Here is a 23,317-nt window from a genome sequence, read left to right as displayed (position 1 = left end):
TATCTCGGAAAGTCGGGGTCTCCTCCAGGGGAGGCAATCCTTCCGTTACATTTAGGATCCCCTCCAAACGTCCTCCCAATGACCTTTGGGGGCCTGTGCTATCTGGGCCAGTTTCCTCTGGGATTTCATCTTGCACCTCACTGTCTCCGTCTCTCTGCCCTTGCCACACTGGATGTCTTTCAGTTCCACCAGCAGGTCACTCTTTCTGACTCAGAGCATGTGCACATGCCATTCCCTCCGCCTAGAGAGCTTACCTGCCTCTCCTTCCATCTGGCCTAACTTCTATTCAGTTTTCACACTGAATCTTACAGGTTAATCTCTTGATCAACACCCCTCCCCACACCAAGAGTTCTATATCTCTCTGTTATATACTCTTTCATAATGTCCTACTTTTTGATGTTGCTGTTTGCTTGACAGCACTCACTACAAAGAATTAGTTATTTGTGGACTTTACTTATTAGTTTAATGCCTAGTTTTCCTCTATTGTATCACTGGTAGGGGTTAGTACAAGATTCTATTCTTTGGTAGAAGCCAAACAATTAAGTTTGTTGGAAATGTTTACAGGTAAAACTAAGCAGCTACAGTAGGGGACCTAAGGGGCCCTTCCTTGAGGAAGGGCTCACTGACTTGGGTATGTGTATGAGCTGCCCCCTCAGAGATCTCTTCTTACTTCCTGGTTCTTGGCTTAGTTAAACATAGGTCAGCTGATAGATGGCAAACACGGAATGGTGCTACTGTATTCCTATTCCTTTTAGAAAAGACATATGAACTTTAAAAAATATTTAGTTGGGAAAAAGACCCCCCCCCCCAAAAGAAAACAAACTAAAAAGACAAAACTTGCGTGTTTACATCATTCTCCCCAACATGTAAGAGACATAAGTATAATTTCTGTATCATATAAGGCGATCTTACCTTGACAGTTCATTCTTTTGCTTCATGAGCTGTTCATTTTGCTGCTTTAACTTAGAAACTTCCTTTTCTAGCCGTATATATTCACTTTTCAGGATAAGCACTTTTGTGCTTTGTACAATGCCACTGCCACCTCCACAGGTTAAGGGTTTGTTTGAAGGCTGAGGATCAATATGTTCTGATACCACTGTGGACGCGAAAGCACAGACAGGTGGGTGATAATTTTAATAGCTCAAAATTCATAACAAAGGGCAATAAGTCATAAAAATAAAAATACCTCGACCACCATCTATCTGGAAGTCAACCCTGACTTCCTTCTCCCTTATCTCACATGCCTATTTAGTCATCAATTTTAAATAGCTCTAGAACCCTCCTGTTTCTTTCTACCTACCGATTCCACTACCATAACCCTGTTAGTACTGTTTGCCATGGCCGCGGTAGTTACGATCCCCCCCAGACAGAGCTGTCCCGCACTTGTCTGTCTTCTATTATCAGTGGAGTCGCCTGGCAGACTTCTTCCTGCAGTGTGTGTGTGTGGGCTCCACCAACATTCAGTGAAGTACTAGTGCTCAGTACATGCTTGTTCACTAAACAAACCTGAGTTGATATTAAAGCACACATTATTAAGGATTCTATACTGCGTGTGCAAAAGTAATGTAAGGAACTGCTTTCTGCATTTTAGATAAAACTGCATGAAGCTGTGAGGTGCTTTCTGATGGAGACTAATCCACTGGGTCACTGGCAACTTCTTAAAGAAGGGTAAAGGTGTGTGTGGGGAAGATACTCGATGTCCATTTCCTTTTGAATGATTCTGAAATCAGGGACACGAAAGTCACAAATCAAGAGTACTTATACCGATCCTCCTGTAACAAGGAACGCTCAGGTCTGTTTTTATCTCTTGAAGTTTTTCAGGTTGGAGCTGTGATCACCTTAACACTATCTCTGATTATTTTTTACTATTATTTATTTATTTACTTGGCTGTCAGGTCTAGTTGAGGCATGTGGGTTCTTTTGTGGCGCACGGCCTCTCTAGTTATGTGCACGGACTCTCTAGTTATGTGCACGGACTCTCTAGTTATGGCACACGGACGCTCTAGTTATGTGCACGGACGCTCTAGTTATGGCACAAGGACGCTCTAGTTATGGCACAAGGACTCTCTAGTTATGGCGCACGGACGCTCTAGTTATGGCGCACGGACGCTCTAGTTATGGCACACGGACGCTCTAGTTATGTGCACGGACGCTCTAGTTATGGCACAAGGACGCTCTAGTTATGTGCACGGACTCTCTAGTTATGGCACACGGACGCTCTAGTTATGTGCACGGACGCTCTAGTTATGGCACAAGGACGCTCTAGTTATGGCACAAGGACGCTCTAGTTATGGCACAAGGACTCTCTAGTTATGGCGCACGGACTCTCTAGTTATGGCGCACGGACGCTCTAGTTATGGCGCAAGGACTCTCTAGTTATGGCGCAAGGACTCTCTAGTTATGTGCACGGACGCTCTAGTTATGGCACAAGGACGCTCTAGTTATGGCACAAGGACTCTCTAGTTATGGCGCACGGACGCTCTAGTTATGGCGCACGGACTCTCTAGTTATGGCGCAAGGACTCTCTAGTTATGGCGCACGGACTCTCTAGTTATGGCGCACGGACGCTCTAGTTATGGCACAAGGACGCTCTAGTTATGGCACAAGGACTCTCTAGTTATGGCGCACGGACGCTCTAGTTATGGCGCACGGACTCTCTAGTTATGGCGCAAGGACTCTCTAGTTATGGCGCACGGACTCTCTAGTTATGGCGCAAGGACGCTCTAGTTATGTGCACGGACGCTCTAGTTATGGCACAAGGACGCTCTAGTTATGGCACAAGGACTCTCTAGTTACGGCGCACGGACTCTAGTTATGCACACGGACTCTCTAGTTATGGCACAAGGGCTCTCTAGTTATGGCGCACGGACTCTTTAGTTATGGTGCATGGACTCTAGTTACTGCGCACGGACTCTCTAGTTACGGCACACGGACTCTCTAGTTATGCACACGGACTCTCTAGTTATGTGCATGGGCTCTCTAGTTATGGCACACAGACTCTCTATAATTATGGCGCACAGACTCTCTAGTTATGCACATAGACTCTCTAGTTATGCACACAGACTCTCTAGTTATGCACACAGACTCTAGTTATGCACACAGACTCTCTAGTTATGCACACAGACTCTCTAGTTATGCACACGGACTCTCTAGTTATGTGCATGGGCTCTCTAGTTATGGCACACAGACTCTCTATAATTATGGCGCACAGACTCTCTAGTTATGCACATAGACTCTCTAGTTATGCACACAGACTCTCTAGTTATGCACACGGACTCTCTAGTTATGCACACAGACTCTCTAGTTATGCACACAGACTCTCTAGTTATGCACACGGGCTTAGTAGTTCTGCGGCATGTGGGTTCTTAGTTCCCTGACCAGGGATTGAACCTGCATTCCCTGTGTTGCATGGTGGATTGTTCAACCACCAGAGCACTAGTGAAGTGTATTGATTTTTTTTTTTTTTAAATGAGTGGACAATAATACACACAAATATCATCCTCCATTTGCTAGACCTTCATAATTTTCAGTGTGCTTGCATATACGAATTTTAGTGTGATCCTTAAAACAAATACATAAGCTAAGTCAGGGCTGTCCTCAGGGTTTCACACAGCATTAAACGAGGGCAATCAACTCAGAGACCTGTCCTTGACTGTGAATTCAATGCTTGTCCTACTCTACAAAGCTGATCTAAGTATTGGTCAGCGCTTTCTCTTTATAAATGAAACACAAGAAACAGAAATACAGAAAAAGGTATAGTTTGAGAGATATATAGGCAGAAATTTGATCACTGGACTTGAAGACTGTTCCTATGATAAACTGGAGTCTGCCAGTAAGAACAAGTTGGATAATATTTAACGGTGAATGGCTATTTTTACTGTGCATATAGTTACAATCTACTAAGATATGTGCTTGTATTTTTATTGGGAAGTGTACTTCCACCCTGATAGTTAAGTCATTCTTTTATAGTACTGAAGATATCTTCACTAATATGTAAAGATTTGATAATGCAAAAGCAAATTTCCTCTTTTCTAAGAATCTATAATGGAGAAACAGTCAAGATTATAGGAAACTAAGGAAATGTCACAGGATAAATATAAGCTCAATGAATTCATCTGAAAAATAGTTTTTTCTAAATCAGTGATTAACTTAGGTTTATTCTTGATTGTCATTATCTATAATAGTAGTCTTCAAAATGTTTAAGTGTATTGAAGTGAAATGGAAAGATCGGGAAGTATCAGCATTTCCCACTTACTTGATGTATCTTGGGCCTGTTGATTTCTTCTAAGATTTTCTCTCAATAACCTTATAACTTCTTTTTGATATTCTACAGTGGCTTTTGTTGAAGCAATTCTATTAAGAGCAACAGAAATATGTAAAAACCCAGAAACAGACTTTTAATGAAGGAATAAGCACAACTGCTGTCAAGAATTTTCTAGCAAGACACATCATATCAACATAATGTTTATAGCTAGCAGTAGGTAACCCCTCATACCTTCCTGGTATCACACACCTCACAGCTATATCATCAAATTGGAAGTATTTTGTCTGGTTGCAGGAATGACTTTTTTTTAACATTGAGAAATCAATTCTATTTAAATTTCTGGAAGCTCAATAGCTGTTAAAAGTATATTGACTAAAATTATACCTGGGAGCACCATAAAACAAGTAACTGGTCTGTTACCATGAGGTCCAAGAATCACCAAGAAGGTATAACAATCACCAGAGCATGAAAGCAAAAAGCAGCTTCCTAAAGTCAGGAAAGCAAACCCTAGCTGCAGCTCTGGTTCAAGGTGTTATAATCAAAGGTCAAATTCTGCTCATTGTTCCTTGGTAGAGACATTTTATGAACTGTTTGCTTAAGCATTAATCAGCAGTGATAAATTATAAGTACTCTGCCCTTTTGAGAGGCTGACAGTATCTGCTGATTCTATTCTGTAAGTAAAATTGCTTTTTATGATGATGATCTTAACAGATATAAGTTTCACTTTTTATCACTAGAAGGCTGGTTAGAACGAATGAAGATCTGGAGTGCTATGTACTTGGCAAAATTACACATCATCATTAAACATTTATTAAAGATTTATAGGAAGAATAAAAAATGTTAAGAGCCGGAAGGGATAAGAAATTCTTTAATATAAACCAATCCTATTATTGATTATGAATGTGAGACCCGGAGAGATAAACAGCTTGTTAAAGGTAATATATTCATTAGGGCAATATATTTCTAATTTAGTTTCCCTGACACTGTTTAATGGTCTTTTCATTATTCTATATCATAAAGAACTTCAGGCATGCTATTATGTATATGGGCTGTGTGTGTGTGAGTCACTCAGTTGTGTTCAACTCTTTGCAATCCCACTGACTGTAGCCCATCAGGCTCTTCTGTTCATGGAATTCTCTAGGCAAGAATATTGGAGTGGGTTGCCATTCCCTTCTCCAGGGGATCTTCCTGACTCAGGGATCGAACCCAGGTCTCCTGCATTGCAGGTAGATTCTTTTTACCATCTGAGCCACCAGGGAAGCCCCACGTATATGGTACTATATAAATAAATCAATAAAAAAGAATATGCTCTTGGGTATTAGGTATTATAATTTAAAAGGAAATATAACTTTCCCACAAAAACATGACAGAAAGAATAAATAAAATAAATAAAAACCAACAGAAACCTTAGCAAACTGGAACCCACAGGTCTTTTTTGGCCACATCTTGTGGCTTGCTGAATCTTACTTCCCTGGCCAGGGATTGAATCTGGGGCCATGGGAGTGAAAGCACCAAGTCCTAACTACTGGACTGCCAGGGAACTCCCCACACAGGGTTTTTGACATTCACTTCCAAGCATAAAGAGAGTATTTTAAAGCTATTTATACATAATGAGCAAAAAGCACCCCCCCCCCCCCACACACAAAAAGACGTGTTAGCAACCAGGATTGTGCTTATTTAAAAACCTTTACGTATGTAATGAGAATTTAATAAATTTAAAATCTGTGAGTGATTGTATTTATTTTTAGAAAAGCAAATAATAATATTTTCTTATATTTTAAAAACTTAATGCAAAGAAATTTATATAATTAAAGCAAATTTAAGCTTTTAAAAGCACATTCAATTAAGGCAAAGACATACTCCTTTTCAAACTCCTTCGCATTTTTCATCTTCTCTAGGTCTACTTTCACCAGCTTCATTTTGAGATCTTCAATTTCTTCTTTATAAGGTTTAGCTCCTAAAGCAGCTTTGTCCTAAATTTTTTAGAGAACAGAAAAATACAATAATTTTAGAGAAATTCTGAAGAGCTGCCTTGATCTGGCAGGAAACATTTGGAAACAGCAATCTTTTAATATATGAAAAGCAGGGGAGGCATAAATTTTAACCCTGAAATGAATAACAGATAGATATTTGAGGTAAAGTAATTGGAAGTGAATATGTATTTAGAGAACATATGATTTTTGTTTCTTTCAACAAGTTTTTTTCCCAATTTAAAACAATCTACCTAAACAAATGAAACAGAGGTAGAAAACAGTGAAATGGATAGAGAAAGGTTAATCAGGAAAATGAAAGAAAAAGATGTCAGTACAACAGTATAAATATCAAACTGGAATCAAATTTAAGGCACAAAGTATTACTCAGCATTGTTGAGGGTTTTTTTTTTTTTTTTTTTTTTTTTGGTTGCACTACATGGCATGTGGGATCTTCATTCCCCAACCAGGGATTGAACTCACATCCCCTTGCAGTGGAAGCACAGAGTCTTAATCACTGGACCACCAGGGGATTCCCTGTTGAGGATATTTTATAGTCAAAGATGGTCCATCCACCAACTTGGAACTCAGGCTTTTACATGAACTAGAGAAATAACCTTCCATCTTATTTGAACCATTGCATTTTTGGTTCCCTTTTTTTATAGCAGCTAGCATGTCACATTAATACACTCTCCTGAATTCTCTCTTCAAATGACAAGTGTTTAAAAATTAACTAAGACCATGATATCCTTTAGCCAAAATCCTCTGACGATTTCCCATCTTACCCAGAATAAAAATCAGAGGAGCCTGCAAGACCCTTTATGATTTGGCTCTCTGCTATTTTTCACCTCCTTTCCCACCTCTATCCTCTTGCTCACTCTGCTCGGGAGACAATGGCTTTCTTGTGGTTTCCTAAACATGTCTAAGACTTTCTGTGTTTCTGTGCTGAGACCTCTGTGTTTGCTACTTCCTTCGCCTAGAAGGCCCTTCTACCACACTGCTCACCCCATCACTTCACGTCACCCTAAAGGTGTGGCCCTCTTCAGTAACCCTTTATAAAATCACATCTCTTTCCCTTACACTCCCACTTTTATTCACTGTCCCCGTACTTTGTCTGGCTTACTTTTTTCCATTGCATTTTTCACTACTTGACACACACATATATATTTCATCATTTTCTCACTTCCTGAATGATAACGTAAACTCCCTGAAGGAAGGGAGAAACTTTTTATCCCATCACTACGTGTGGCATCTAGAACAACGACTAACACATAGCAGGTAGCCAACAAATAGTTGCTGAATGAATAAAAATGTGGTCACTAAATTACCTGAAATATTAAAATATTAGTCCCCAAATTCTAAAGCTTCACAGTGAATTTTCTTGGTTTTTAGCTATACCAACAATTGTCAAAAAAAAAAAATTATTTTCTCTTGCCTCTCTGTTTCATGTCTTATTGAGTGAGCCTGAATTTTTAGAACAATATTAAATAATGGAAAGAATAGACATTCTTGACTAGTTCCCAATTTTAACTACAATGAAGAGACACTGGTGCAGAGATAACACAAATACCTATTAGTGTTGGATTCAAGTAAAAGAAGTATGAGAAGTGGCTGGGCTAAAACAAAAGGGAGTGGTAAAGATACGATCAACGAGGGTACAAATGGTGTAATGGCATTCATGGTCAAAAACATTTATACTACTGTTCTTTATAAAAACAGGTCAGAGTCAGCCGACAGTGTAGCAAGTGGGACTCAACAACAAGGGATTAAGTAGAAGAAAAGAGAATTTTAAAATGTACTTATCTAATAAAGAATATTATTTGGATTGAAGCTTTTTATTTGAAAAATAAAAAATATACTTTAAACTATAAAGAATAATATTTATATGTCTCTTAAAAACAATATTTTTGGAAGATAAAAATCATTTGGGATGAAAATATATTCCTACATTTCATTTCTAAGTTGTCACTTGCTTTTTAAAAGTTTTGAGTCCTGAACTTCAGATATGCATAGATAATACAAAGTTGAAGTAAAAGCTGAGTCCCAAAGCATCTGTCAAATTCAATAGTAAAAGAAAAAAAAATAACACTCTTTGATTTGCAAAATGAGATTGTTAAATTACCTGAAGTACTTGAACCATTTCTTTTGTTTTTTCAAGGCATTCATTTGATTCATTAACTTGCCGTTGAAGTTTTGCTATTACATCATTAGTCATCTCAAGTTCTTTCTGCATCTTCATAATCTTGCCCTCCTTATGCATAGCACTTTCTTTAGCTTCACGGAGTGATGTTTCCAGCGCTTGAATTTTCTAGTAGAAAAAGTACACGTTTAAGATCTGCCATAAAGACAGTCACAGTACATAAGTTTAAGATAAAGATAATCATATACAGGTATTCATTTTCACAGATCGCATTAACAAAGGATAGAAGAGAAGGAGAAGCCAAATGCCAATTTACACACCTATTTTTTTTTTAATTTATAAGCTGACGCTTTTTGAGTTAAAAAACACCCAGATTTTACATTATAAGGTTTAGTGTTTATTTACTAGTTAGCATGGTACCAAGCATTTTAAACAGGCACCTACATTTTAAATGAACACAACTTAAGAGTTGATAATTAGCTCTTTAAAGTAATATGTCTTTTCCTTTATTTTTATTATCTAGTTTTGAACTTGAAAAATAAAAGCATATGGGACAATTGATGAAGAGTAACTTTCCCCAACTCAGTACCCCAGCTGATCCTAAGGTAATGACTTGACTCTTCCAGGTGTATCCTCCTGGAAGTTTTCTATGTGTAGCTAGGCATATGTGAATATTCAATTCATAAAAACAGTCACACACACAGTAGGAACATACTAAATAAATAGTTCTGCATTAAAAAAAAACTTGACAATATATTTTCCAGATCTTTCCATTATCAATGCACATTGTCGTTCAGTAGCTAAGTCATGGTCGATTCTCTGCGACCCCGTGGGTGCAGCAAGCCAGACTCCTCTGTCCATGGAATTCACTCCACGGCAAGAATACTGGAGTGGGTTGCCATTCCTTTCTCCAGGAATTTGCTCAGATTAATGTCCACTGAGTCAGTGATGCTATCTATGTAGATCTCTCATATTTGTTTTCATGGATACATACATCCTGTTTCATGGAAAGTATCCACTAATGAACATTTAGGTGATTTCTAGTTTTTTTTACAGGTGCCAAAAATACTGGAATTTAAATATCTGAATTTGTTCATATTTATAAGATTATTCACATACATATACATGTAGGTTTTCTCAGAAAATACATTTCTTTTTGACCTACCCAGAATTTACTTTTGTTTGAGTGAGGTGGAAATCCAGAATTTTTCCCCCCAGATGTCAAGCTGTTTGTTCTGAATCAAATATTAAGTAAACTGTTTTTTCCTCACTGAGTTAATTGTTAACCATCATCATATACAAATTCTCAAACTTTCCTGAGTACACTGAACTTTGTTCTGTTCCAATGCTCTATTTATTTCTGCATCATTACCAAACTATTCTACTTATCTATTCCTGTATCATTACCAAACTGCTCTAATTTGGCATAATTTCCAAACTAATAGCATATGATTTCTTATCTGATAAGGAATGTCCTGGGTTATTGCTTCTTCATCTTACTGCTTTGTTAGATGGGTTTCAAATTTCTGCCAGTTTACTGAGGTCTGTAGTAATCAATACATCAACCAACTGTATACTAGTGATCTTCTGGTTTCCGCTGGAATTTATTAAACTAGTGACTGTTGTTTTACTACGAGTGTTTATTTCAAAAAATGATCAGTTATAATTTACTCTTGGGTTCCTCACTAAGTCATTTTGTGTGATAATAAAATAAAATATCATGTTTGCTTTAGAGAGTCCCAGTAAGGGTAAAATAATTGAATTATTCATGTAACATACTGATTCTTGTGCACAGGTTAATCTGCTTACAAAATCTATTTTTAGCCTCTTCCATTTTTATTTCCATTATAACATTAACCTATATGAAAGACTGATGATAATTAGGGAAACCCTAAATTGCTCTTTCCCCCTAAACTAGTTTTGTATAAAGACACAGATTATAGTTTAATAGAAAGTCACATGCTTTAGGGAACGTACACTGTACGGTAATACTTTAAGTGGTGTATGCATCTAGTCATTAAATTAAGCTATGAGTTACTTCTGTTTCATAATCCAAAGGGAAGATCTTATATAACACCTAGCTGTTTAATTAGCTGAATGATAGCCACAATAGAACTCTATTTAAAAAAAAAAGCCATATGCAAAGATAGCCCATGTTCCCTAACACATTCAATACTATAATTTTGCTCTGAAATGCTATGTAAGACATGCTATATGTAAATGTCATGTAAGATGTTAAAGGCATTTTAAGACTTTGATGAAACTGCAAATTGAAAACCTAAGGAAGTACACACCTCTGTGACTTGTTGTGTAGCTCTTGTTGTGACATGAAGATTCCTGTCTTGTGTAGTAGGATTAACCAGAGAGCCAGAGGTCAGGGAGAGCTTCAGAGTTTGGCAATTTTTAAATAGTTTTTCATTGTTTTCTTTCAATGATTTCAGATCATGTTCCCATTCTTTGGCTATGGTAGCATTTCTTTCTTCAAACTCTGTTAATTCATTCATTATAGCCTATTGAATTGTAAAAACACCATTACAGCCCTAAAATGAAATGAATTACACACATACACACAAAAAAGGAAAACACTATGAAAATACTGGAGTTCTAGGACAAGGCATACGCTGACACCCATCACTCAGCCCACTCTAGAAGAGAACTTTAAAAGAATGTGGTTCTTTTAAAAGATTTGTGGTTCAAATCAGTTCCTGAAATTTCAAATGACGTTGGATGTTGGTGATGAGAATAAAAGAATAAGGGCTGAAGAGCACCTGTACTGCTTTGCAAGATGATAATCTCACTTTATTGGATCCCAACTAACACACGAAGAAGAATCTGAAGAATTATGCAGGTTAAAGTTATTATGTATGTTATGACATATACCACATCATACATAAACATTAACTGACATCTAATAGCAGGACATACCCAGTAAACTTAACAACAAGTCATTTTCATTCTAAACCTCACTGTTTATAGGGAAAATCATTCACTGTCTTTTGGTAATTAATTTGAAAACCCTCTATTTCTGTGCAGGGAATAATGATCAACATATCTTCTTTTACATCAATGCCTAACTAGTTCTGAAATTACTCATATCATCCTTTTACTTCCTAACTTCTAAGGTATGCACTTTTTGCTGTCATCATGGATGCCTTATTGGTCTTACCTATAAATTTCTTGGTGGCTTTATGGCAAATTTGTCAGAGTTGGATCCTAAATTACTTGTGTTCTTACCAGCATCCTGGATGCTCCATAGCGCTCAACTAGGACCTCACACTATATAGAATTACCAGCTTCTTCTTTCAGGGTGCTGGAGGAAGCCACATATCTATGCTGATACTCATTGCAAGAGTCCCTACTTTCTTTTTTCATTGAAGTGTAATTCATTTACAATGCTGTGTTAGTTTCAGGTGAAGAGAAAAGTGATTCAGTTATACATCTGTACCTATTTTATTTTTTCTTCAGATCCTTTTCCCTTACAGGTTATTACAAAATATTGAGTACAGTTCCCTGTGCAGAACAGTAGGACCTTGTTGGAGGAACTCCTACTTTTTGGTCACAACTGGGCATTCAACATTACAAGCACAACACTTAATTATGTGGAGATTACCTTATCCAAACACTGGCTATGCATTTCTCCATTGACTGTGAACTTTTTTTTTTTTTTTGAAACAACTCATTTACTATTTTGCTAGCTTGGAGTATTTAACAAATGGATGAACAATCCAGTCACAGGCAATTATTCTTTTTAGAAACATTTTTTATATTTCAATATGATTAAAGTATTGTTTCCAGATGAAGCTAATATTCCACACTGTAATATTAATCCAGGTCCCTCTGCAATTACTTATGGTGGTTTACTCACTAAGTTGTGTCCGACTCTTGTGACCCCAGGGACTGTAGCCTACCCGGCTCCTCTCTCCATGGGATTTCCCAGGCAAGAATATTGGAGTGGGTTGCCTTCTCCATTGATTACATGCAGTAACAAGTGATTTTCTGATTACTGCATATTTTTCTAGGTATACGAGATAGGGATTACTTCAGAAAGTAGAATGAATATTCCGATCGGTAAAAGGTGGAACAATAAACTGACTGAAAGTGATGTTGGCTCTTATGAATCTGTTCCCTAGGGCTGGTCACCTTTGGAACGATGATCACAAACCACAGCGTGAACATCAAAGCTGAAGGATCCGGGCATGTGACAGTGACACCGCTGAGATGAAAAGCATGTGAGGCCTTACTAGTGAAGCACCTGACCAGGCTTGTCCAGGGGTTTCCTGAAACAGGCTCATGGCTCACATTGTCAGAGGCTGCTTGGAAAAAAGGCTCAGTTCCTACAGAAGCAGCCCAAAGTGAGAATAGAAAGAGGAAAACGGCAAGAAGATTTTGTGTGTAAAAAATTGATTGCTACACAGCAAGATTTTATCTTCTTTACAAGTATAAATATATCTTTAATTATCCTAAGGAAGCATAATACATTAGTGGCAGAAGATGTTTTACAGTCAACTTTTTTCACAAAGCACATGCAAATAAATTTTAAGAAAATACTTAAAAGAAGAAGAAAGAGGTAGCACAAGAAAATTACTACTTACTGTTATTTTCTTATGATAGAAGTTATTCACTTGACAAATACTATCATTTTCTTCCTGGATGACATTTTTAAGCTTTTCTATATCAAAATGAGCATTCAACCACTCTTCCAAAAACCAAGTCATTTCTTTTCTATTACTTAGTACTTGCTGAAATTCAGTCTTTATGCTATGGAAATCACTTTCTGAAAAATCCTTAAGAATTTCCTGTGAAAAATAAGCATTGAATCACCTGAACATTAGAAAAGTTTTAATCTAAATACCATAAAAAGGGAAAAACACCTTACTGAACTTTATTCTTAATATTTTAAAGTAAATGTAATTTTAATTTAAAACTTTAGTTATTGATAATAAAATTTTGGCAGTACAACCTATGCAACAAAGGCAAGTCTACAAATTTTGCTCAAATTAAAGTCTCTCAAAACTATAAATTTATGACTAAATTATCACAATGTATGAACTGTCTCTGGATGTTGCTTTTTGTGCACATAACAGGCTGCACATGGTATTGGAAATTGGATGCTGGCCTCATACTGCTGAGTAGGACATTTCATGTGGAGTTGTTGTAATGAAAATGTTTCTGACTGCCAGTCATAGATCTAGGAAGCTTTAGAAGGCATTTGGAAACTTATTCTGGGGTTCCATGAATTCCCACTGGATGATATTACATCTATTTTCTGTATCTTTGGGGTTCTGAAAGGATGCTACACTATTATTTAGCACTCTTCACACCTCGCCAGTTGTCATTCTGCAACTGATTTTTAATTTTTGGTAAGTAAAAATGACTCTAAATATATGCAAAGGTACTTTTCGACTTGATAAAAGGCTTGACATCTAGTTAAACCCATTTTAAACAAATTATACTTCGATATGTAGATCGATGTTCTGGTTCAATTTGAGGTCCCTTGATTCTCCGGGTGGTACATCATAATCTTGCTGAAGGTGCTGCATTTCCATCAGCAGTTCATTTTGCTTTTCCACTTCATCAATAAAAGCCGTTTCAAATTTATTGATGGATTCATGTTGTTCTTCCTTTGTCCTTGCAACATAGCTTAGCACATACTTGCAGAGAAACATAAAACAAATTGGGAAATGAAACTTGTACCATGTTTAGAGGAAGTTTTAAAGCCCTGAGACTATGAGGCAGGATGGCATTTCTTGTTTATCTATGTTCCCTGGTTAAGTCAGGAATAAGGAAAGAGCCACTCTGTTCTCAATTTTCTCTTCTTAGCAACTTGGCAGGATAACTTCCAGGCCTCTCTCTAGTTCTGTATTTCTGACTTCCTCCTGCAATACACTTCATAGATGTCCCACAATCACCTCAATTTCAATAGGCTTAAAATGTACATGATTCCTTTCCCTAGAAATCCGTCTATGTCTATTATCCTCTCTTTGGTTAATTATATCATCAACCACCTAGGTTTCCCAGCTAGATACCTGAGATCATTTTCAACATCTTCTGCCTACCTTGACCGGGTAACAAAAATGGGTATGACATGTCTCAAGATTTACTTGTCAAGCGTATTTAGATGTCTGGCTTTAAGATGATGATAATTTGAATACCATATGCTGCAAGGATCTCTTTAGTAAGTTCTGGATATTTGATTACCAGGGTGGGTGGAAGAGTATCAGGGCCTGGAGGGCAATTTACCAAATAGGAAGGCCAGATACCAGTTCCCCACTTCCCCTAACTTCCACCATTCCTTAATCTCTTGTAATTCAGCCTCTTCCTTAACCACTCAACTGAAACCAGGCTGGCAGAGGTCACCAGTGAGCTCTATTATCAACAAACTGGGGGCATCTCTCCAGTCCGTATGCCGGCTGACACATCTGCCCTCTTGACCACTTCATCTTTGGCATACTCTTTCACTGACTTCAGTGATGGCACTTCTGCTTGGTTCTCTTCCGTCACTTTGACTTTTTCTGACCTTGAACCCATGAGCTGCTCTTTTCTGCTACTGTCTCTTCAAGACTTATCCCTTCTGAAGTGCTTATTGGATCTCCAATCTCTTATTCCTCTACTATGCTTTCTGGGAGACATTACTCACAGATGTTGTGCAATGTATCACCTATATAAATCCCAAATCTTTATCTTTAGCCTTGACATTTCCCCTGACAAGCCTCAGACTCTCAACTGAATGTTTACTTGGTCTCACTTCTTAAACATTCTGTCACAGGTATTTCTACCTCAAAACATCTCAAACTGAACACCTAATCTCTTCCCCTCTTTATTTGTTAATGGTAACACTGTCTACAAACCTGGCTAAGCCTGAATCTTGATTCTCGTTTTAAACTTCTCTCCCTTACTGCGACCGTCAATCACATGGACTGCTATCTCGAGCTGTCAGAGGTCTGTCCCCTCATCCCCAAGAACCCTTCCCAAGCAGTGCTGTCGCTTGGTACAGCTTCTCTGGACCCAGTGCAGCTGTTTCTGGCCACAAACTCATTTCTTCTTTGTCTATAGGGAAGTATCTAAAATAATAACCTGATCATGCCACTGCCAGCACCTTAAAATAACTATCCAATGGCTCTGCCTCATCTACAAAATGAACTCCAAGCTTTATCGCTTAAGTCTGTCTTCCACTACAGTCTTATCTTCTCTAACTTTTTATCTGGTATGTCATACAATTTAAACATACTTCTATAACAGTGCTTATTACCTGTTTATATGTCTGCTTCACTCACTATGAGGTTCTTGAGATGCTGTTCACATCTATCTCCTAAATACCTGGACAGTGTCTAGGTCCACAGGCAAAGTTCAGGTTTTGTTGAAACACAGGTCCTAGGTGCACTGAGGGTCTTGAACACACTATTCTTAGACCCATGCAATCTTCAATTTAATAGTAAATATGCTACATAGCAAATATGCTAACTCTCAAAAAGTGAAAAAAGTAACAAGTCTATTGCTAAGCTGTGTCTGACTCTTTCCAACCCCATGGACTACAGCACGACAGGCCAACCTGTCAAGGTAGGACTGAAACACGTTAGTTTGTAATATAAATTTACACCAGTTTTTACAGATATTACTTAAAAAGATGGTACCTGAAGTTTCATCACGACTCTGTGAAATTCCATGGAATACCTCTGGTTTGCAGTGAGGAGTTTCTGGATTTGTTTGGTTTGTGGATATGGAAGTGAGAGGTTTGCTTTTACTCTAACTGAAAGCTCTTTTTGGGTTTCAATTTCCGTCTTCAAGTCAAGAGACAATCTATTTAAACATTCATAGTGATTATCCATCTCTGAGTATCTCTTAAGAAGTTCCTAAAGAAAATTAGAATTTATTCAATGTACCAATTCATTTTAACAAGAAATAGTCCCAGCCCTGGAACAGTAACAAAAAGATTTACTTCTTCTTGTAGGAGGAAAATAAATTATGATCTTTGTGTTTAAAAAACAAAAGCAAACTTATTATTGATTTTGGATTATAAAAATTACTGTGGAAATTAAAAAAAAATTAAATATAACAAAGAAAATCAGAAACAATCATTGTTATCATTTGATGCATTTTCTTTTGGTCTTTTGAACATCCATGATCTGAAGGAGCATTTGTTTATATAAAGTCTGAAGGGAAATTTGAATGAATTCAATCTAGTATGTACTGTAGCTCAAGTCTGAATGCTGTTTTATATTTACAGTGGGCAGTATGTGTGAGCAGATACGTGACCAAGAATCAAACTAATTATTTGTCTATTTGGTGGAGCTTCTTCACACATTTCTATTATTTGCCTAGAGTTCAAGTTTTCTAACCTTTTATCAGAGTTTGAGCATAGATTCCAGCTCTGCCACTTGCTGACTGGGGAAACACTGAGCCATTTCACTACTATAAAATGAGATTACAATAACTGCCCCAGAGTTTTCTAGGGGATCAAATATTAAATGATATCTGAATCTATGCAATCTATAAAATATATAGACATTATTTTAAAAGAAGTAAAAATTATATTTGTAAAGATGCTTCTATGCCCAAGTTTTATACTTTGTCAGACTTGATTTCAAATCCTCATTCTCCTAATTTACTAGCTATGTGAACTTGGGCAACCACTAAACTTCCTCTGAGTCTCAGTCTGTTTCTAAATGGAACAATGAAATCTATCCATGAGGTAAGTACAGTGCCTGCATATGGAAGACAACAAGCCAGGGCCCATAAATACAAATGATGAGAGTCCAGGCAGGTGAACCCTTGGTCAGAGTTCAGGTGGAGGAACATCAAGTTGCTCCAGTCATGTAATAAATAATATGTTTAGTTTAGGGTGTTAAAATTATGGAAGGGGCTGCTGACCACAATGAATTCTTTTTTTTTTTTTTTTTTAAAATAATTTAAGGAAAAGCTAGAGCTAGATACATGTTCATTAATCTGTGGATGTTGGAGGGGGGATGCTGTCTTTAGTCTTAGAATGAATCATATTATGGCATGGAGCAGCACTGTACGTCATTCATTTGTAGTTTTAAAAAAGGCATTCTCAACGCTGATTTCTGTCGGCAACTGTGCTAAGTGATATAGCCATAAGCAACACAAACAGTTTTTAGGGGCTGCGTTTTAACAGGGGTGACAATAATCCTGTTGGCTTTACCCTTAGTATGTATTCAGAATTCAAACACTTTCTCACCACTTCCACTGCTAACTCTTTGGGCTGAGCCACTATCACCTTTGCCTGGATTACTGGAATTAGTCTTTCAATTGTCCTCCTGCTTCCACTCATTTTCAACCTAACAGAGCCATTTCTTTAAAATCTAAGTCAGATCATCTCTCTCAAGAGATCTCCATCTTAATCAGAGTAAGCCCGCAGTCTGCTTAAAGCCCCACAGCCTGCCTCTTCCTCATTAACTCCAGTCCTCACATCTAACTGGCTGTCCTCCTTCCTGAAGATCTTGGAACCCACCAAGCAAGCTTGTCTCAGAAGCTTTGTACCTGGTGTTCCCTCCGCTTATACTGCTCTTTCCCTGGATACAGGCCTGTGTGGCTTGGTCCTTTACCTCTTTCAGGTACTTGCTCAAATACCACCTTTCCAGGGAAGCCTTATGATCACAAACTCCTCTGTTTTGTGTGTGTGTGGTGTATGCGTGTATCTATGTATACATATATATACTAGTGCTAGATTATAAAGTTTAGAAGAGTACTGAGCATTATCCATTCAATCCACGTTAGACCTCTGGAAGTGTACAAATATTCATTCGTAATTTGAATAGGAGAACACTTACTTTTATCCTAAAGCACTTTTCTCTCAGGCTTCCTATAAGGTGTTGGTTTCCATCACATAGTAACTTTTTTTCATATTTTACCTCTTTGTGGTTCTGTTGATCCTGCTTTGATATAAAGAAATCAGCAAGATGTTAGCTGTAACTATATTCACATATGTCTAATCATATACTTTAATTACATTTTTATATCTTTTCAATAATAGAATTAAACATAACACATCTAACTTAAAAGTAGTCTTAAAAATGCTCAGAAAATAAATAACAGTAAGTCCTAAGTGGGTGACCTCAAGCCATTGGAAAAAGTGGCAAAACCACTTAATTTTGAAAGATAGGATCTGTTCCTTTACTACTTATAGTTGAAATTGGATTTTAGATATATTTCTGGTTCCTACTCTTCCATATCTCTGCTTTAGAATCACTGCTGCCAACTCGATATGCAAGCAAAACCAAGTATATTATTTATGGTGTTCTAAGTCCTGCTGATATATTCTTTGCAGAACCTTGGAACAGAAAACTCATACGCTGTTTATATTTTGTATTTCTGATTAAAAGTGCAAAATAAAATATTGTTCAATAAATATTTGTTGAATGAATTAAGTCTCTTTATAAATTTAGCTAGGGCCACTAAAGATGATTTCCAAGTGTCTGATATTTCTAAGATTACAAATGATATTACTTTCCACTTTATTTCTTTACTAGAAGATAATGATGAACATGAAAATGAAATATGAGAATAAAAATGATTTTTTATAGATTTTATACAATTTCTTATTTGTCTGAATTTTATAGTGACTCAGGTTCTTTAACATATGTGAATATTTATAAATACATATTACAAGAATTTCCTCATTTATACTCGTCTTTTTTCCTTTAAAACTCACTAACAAGAGCCTATGTTTAAAACTCTACCAGGCAAAAGCTTAGAAATGAGACATTTAATCTTTTATAAATCTAATCCTTCAGATATTTCTCCACTGAGAATAATGCGATTTCTTGGCTTAGAAATCCTTTAAAAGACTACAGTGAAGGAAATAGTCTTATTTAACATTTTTTGTTTGTTTAAAACCAGAGAATTAAAAAGTATTTTCTGAAAAACAAAAACACTAATTTGAAAAGATACATGTACCCCACTGTTCATAGCAGCACTGTTTACAATAGTCGAGATGCTGAAGCAACTCAGATATCCATCAACAGATGAACAGATGGGGGACACATACACAATGGGATACTACTCAGCCATAAAAAAGGAACTACTATTTGCCATTTGCAGAGAACAGGGATGGACTTTGAGGGTATTATGCTAAGTGAAATAAGCCTGATAAAGACAAATATTGTATGATATCACTTACATGTGGAATCTAAAAAATATAACTAATGAATGTAACAAACAGGAAGCAAACTCACAAATATAGAGAAAAAACTAGTGGCTACCAGAGGGGAGAGAGAAGGGCAAAGGGATAATACACGGCTAAGGGATTAAGAGTACAAACTGTTATGCATAAAATTAGCTACCCAGAAATACTGTGCAGTTTGGAGAATAGACAATATTTTACAGTAACTATAAACGGAGTATAATCGTTAAAAACTGTGGATCACTATACTGTGTATTACAACATATAATATTGTATATCTACTATACTTCTATTAAAAAAGTTCTTAATAATAAAAGAAGTGGTATTTTCTGAACAATATTTTGGCTTCTTTTTAAAACTGCATTTTCTATTTGTGTGAAAACTATAATTAAATTTCCTTCATTATCCTTTACTGTTGGTAAACATAAACACACAACAAAATATTGTCACTCTTTCCAAAAAAAACTTGATTCTTATAGGTACTAGATAGGGAATGATTCTGAACTCACTCTAGCTATCAGGTCTCTTAATTTTTCTCTGCATTGGTCCCTTTCCATTTTGATAGACTCTTTTATCTGCCTCAGCTCATCTCTTTCTTTAGCTACAATTCTTATTTCTTCAAGGCTTTCATAAAGTTTCTTAGTCAAATGCAAGTTATCCATTTCCACACTTTGCATAGATAAATTTAGGGCCTCAAACTGCTTCTTCAATTGTTTCATTTCATTCACTTTTTTATGAGTTTTACTGACATTTTCTTTCATTTTAAGAAGTTGAAGCTCTTTTCTCTGAAGTTCTTGTATCTTGACATAATTATAAAACAAGTTAGAATACAAACAGAATTCCTTAAAGAAAGTAAAATAGTGTCTATTTATGGTATACATACATATACATCTATACTGATATCTATGTCCTTTCTCATTTCATAAATAATTTTGGACAGTTATTCCCCCAGAGTTAAGGGCTTCCCAGGTGGTGCTAGTGGTAAGGAATGTGCCTGCCAACGCAGGAGACAGAAGAGACAAGGGTTCAATCTCTGTATCAGGAAGATCCCCTGGAGTAGGGAATGGCAACCCACTTCAGTATTCTTGCCTGGAGAATCCCGTGGACAGAGGAGCCTGGCAGGCTACAGTCCATGGGGTTGCAAAAAGTTGGGACACGACTGAAGTGACTTAGCATGCACATGTTCCCCCAAAGGACAAAACAACACATACCTTTTTCTGTAATTCATCTTTTGATTTATTTAAATCCTTTTGAATATTTGAAATTTGAGATGTCTTTTCTGAAACTCTCTCTCTCAATTTATCGATAGTTTCTTGGTGTTCTTTCAAATGGATATGAGCAATTTTTAGTTGTTCTTGTGTTTCCAGTTCCTTTGTTATCAGAAGAGAAATATGAGATAAAGGCACATTACCTTTTCTTAACAATGAACTAGCTAAACCAAATCTTAAAAAATACATATTCATAGCTAGAAATAACCAACATGCCACTGCCAAATTACAAAAGTTCAGAAGGACATAAAGTCTAAGTCCCTGACCCTAGCCTCACCCATCCCAGTCCTGTAACATGCTGAACCCTGAAACTTATTTTTCACATTTCATACCATCTGGATATTTTTCTAAATCAGTATCATGTAAAGAGTGTCCTATTCTTATGCTTGGTTTTCCACTATACAGACGAGCCCCACTTATCCAGTGCCTTATTGACAGACGCTTGGATTGTTTCTGATTTTGTTCATCACATATGGTGCTGCAGTGAATGCTGTGGTATTTCCGTCCATATATGTGAATATACTGGTAGGACAGATTTCTACAAGTGGAACTGCTGTAGCAAATGTATATGTTGATACATTTTTAAAATGCTATTGTCAAACTGCCTCCCTGAAAGGTTATAACATTTAATTTTCATCAACAGCATCAATTATTTTCAACCTTCCTAGAGTAGAAACAGTCATCTGGCAGGAAGGAGGAGGACAGCTCACCCTAGCTGTGGTTCCTTGCAGGTCTGCCTTCAGTAGGTCTCTCTCCAGTTTGAGAGTCTCTTCCACTCTCCTTAGGTTATCTCTTTCTTTCATTACAGATTTCATTTCTTCAAGGCTTTCGTGAAGTTTCTGAGCCAAATTTAAGTTCTCCATTTCTATTTTATTCATAGTTAAACTCTGGCACTTAAAGTCCTTCTTCAGTTGCTCAATGTCAGACATTTTTTTCTGGGTCTCACTAATTTCCTCTTTTAACTTAAAAAGCCGCTGTTCATTTGCTTTCAGTTCTTGGACCTTAAGACAATCATGTTAGGATTAATTAGATCACTTTTTAGGGAAGGATTAAGAATAGTTTCTAAACTGACTAAGACAATAGTTATCCCATTTTATTCATTAATGTGCTGTATAATTTCATACAGGATAATAGTATCTTTTGTGATATAATATACATGACTATACATATAATCTTACACGTATATAGCTCAGCTATACTTAACATATGCAGAAAGCTATGTAACTAAAACTCAGATCAAAATATAGAACACTTACTTTACCTGTATGCTCTTCCTAGAATAAATCACTATTTTTACCTTTTTCAATCCCAGACCAGTTTGTCTGCTTTTTAAAATTTTTATTTTTTGTCTTTTAAACATTTCATATTGGAGTAAAACTGATTAACAATGTTCTGACAGTTTCAGGTGGGCAGCAAAGGGAGTCAGCCACACACATACATGTATCCATGCTCCCCGAAACTCCCCTCCCACCCGGGCTGCCACGTAACACTGAGCAGAGTTCCCTGTGCTATACAATAAGAACTTGTTGGTTATCCATTTAAAATATAGCAGTGTGCACATGTCCATCCCAAACTCCCTAACTATCCTTTCCCCTCACTCTTCCCCTGTGGCAAACATAGGCTCGCTTGCCTACTTTTAAACTTATGCATCACAATGTAAATATCGATTCTCCTGTTGATAGGCATATGGGTCGCTTTCAGTTCTTCGCAATTATGATTGCAGCTGTTGTGAGCATTTCTGTATGTCTTTATGTGGAAGAGTGCATTCTTTTTCCTTAGGTACATACCCAAGGAAAGAAAATTCTGGGCCACAAGCAGGTATATGGTTCAGGGTTAGTAAAAACTACCAAGCTGCTTTCTAATATGGCTGAAGTGTTTTATATCCCTCAAGGATTTTAGGCATTGCTTTTTATTCTAGGAATATATTGGGTATTTGAACACATAAGCCCCATGACCCCCTCAGTACCTTTTCTTGTAATTTAGCATTTGAATTTTCTAAATCCATTTGCATATTTGATATTTCTTCTGCCTTCTCAGAGACAATCCCTCTGAGTTTATCAATAATTTCCTGGTGCTCCTTCAGATGCAAGTGAGCTATTCTTAGTTCTTCTTGTTTCTCCAGATCCTTAATTAATAGAGAAAAAAACCCCAAAAACATAGCTTAGTGTTAACTACTTTCTTTTTAATGAAAGTGATATTTTCTTAGTAAAAATGATAAATTTCTTATTTCTTCCTCCACATCTTTGAGGTTATTAGAAAATTGTAGGTTTTCCCTTCCTCTGGCCTCACCTCCCCACAATGTACTCACATTTTTCAGAGGCAAACATGCTATACATGTGTTCTTCTACAACCTGCTTTTCCCCCTAAAGTTTACTTTGGGCTTTCATATTAGAACATTCAAATCTACTTCATTTCTTTAAGGGTTGCATGTATACTCTATGTGCACACTCAGTCGCTCAGCTGCGTCCAACTCTTTGCGATCCCATGGACTGTAGCCCACCAGGTCTTCTGTCTATGGGATTTCCCAGGCAAGAA

The 23,317-nt window shown here is 36.9% G+C and overlaps 1 protein-coding gene across 4 annotated transcripts in view; it reads right to left on the bottom strand.

The window, feature by feature from the left end:
* The window catches only part of CENPE (centromere protein E), a 74,187-nt gene that overhangs the window by 4,492 nt on the left and 46,378 nt on the right, over window positions 1-23,317 (bottom strand). For 3 of the 4 annotated variants that reach the window (XM_065907363.1, XM_065907360.1, XM_065907362.1), the window contains 12 exons: window positions 22,749-22,907; window positions 21,493-21,783; window positions 20,726-20,884; window positions 18,163-18,267; window positions 16,006-16,224; window positions 13,828-14,025; window positions 12,967-13,170; window positions 10,669-10,884; window positions 8,357-8,542; window positions 6,125-6,237; window positions 4,256-4,353; window positions 913-1,096 (listed from right to left, as the gene is read on the bottom strand). In XM_065907363.1, the coding sequence (XP_065763435.1) occupies window positions 913-1,096; window positions 4,256-4,353; window positions 6,125-6,237; window positions 8,357-8,542; window positions 10,669-10,884; window positions 12,967-13,170; window positions 13,828-14,025; window positions 16,006-16,224; window positions 18,163-18,267; window positions 20,726-20,884; window positions 21,493-21,783; window positions 22,749-22,907 (2,132 nt within the window). The remainder of the gene's footprint in view (window positions 1-912; window positions 1,097-4,255; window positions 4,354-6,124; window positions 6,238-8,356; window positions 8,543-10,668; window positions 10,885-12,966; window positions 13,171-13,827; window positions 14,026-16,005; window positions 16,225-18,162; window positions 18,268-20,725; window positions 20,885-21,492; window positions 21,784-22,748; window positions 22,908-23,317) is intronic. The other variant, XM_065907361.1, reaches the window with a different exon arrangement.

Source organism: Muntiacus reevesi, chromosome 16 (assembly GCF_963930625.1).
Source record: "Muntiacus reevesi chromosome 16, mMunRee1.1, whole genome shotgun sequence".
Classification (NCBI taxonomy): domain Eukaryota; kingdom Metazoa; phylum Chordata; class Mammalia; order Artiodactyla; family Cervidae; genus Muntiacus; species Muntiacus reevesi.
Note: the sequence above shows the minus strand (reverse complement) of the source record. Positions and strands in the feature narration are given on the sequence as shown.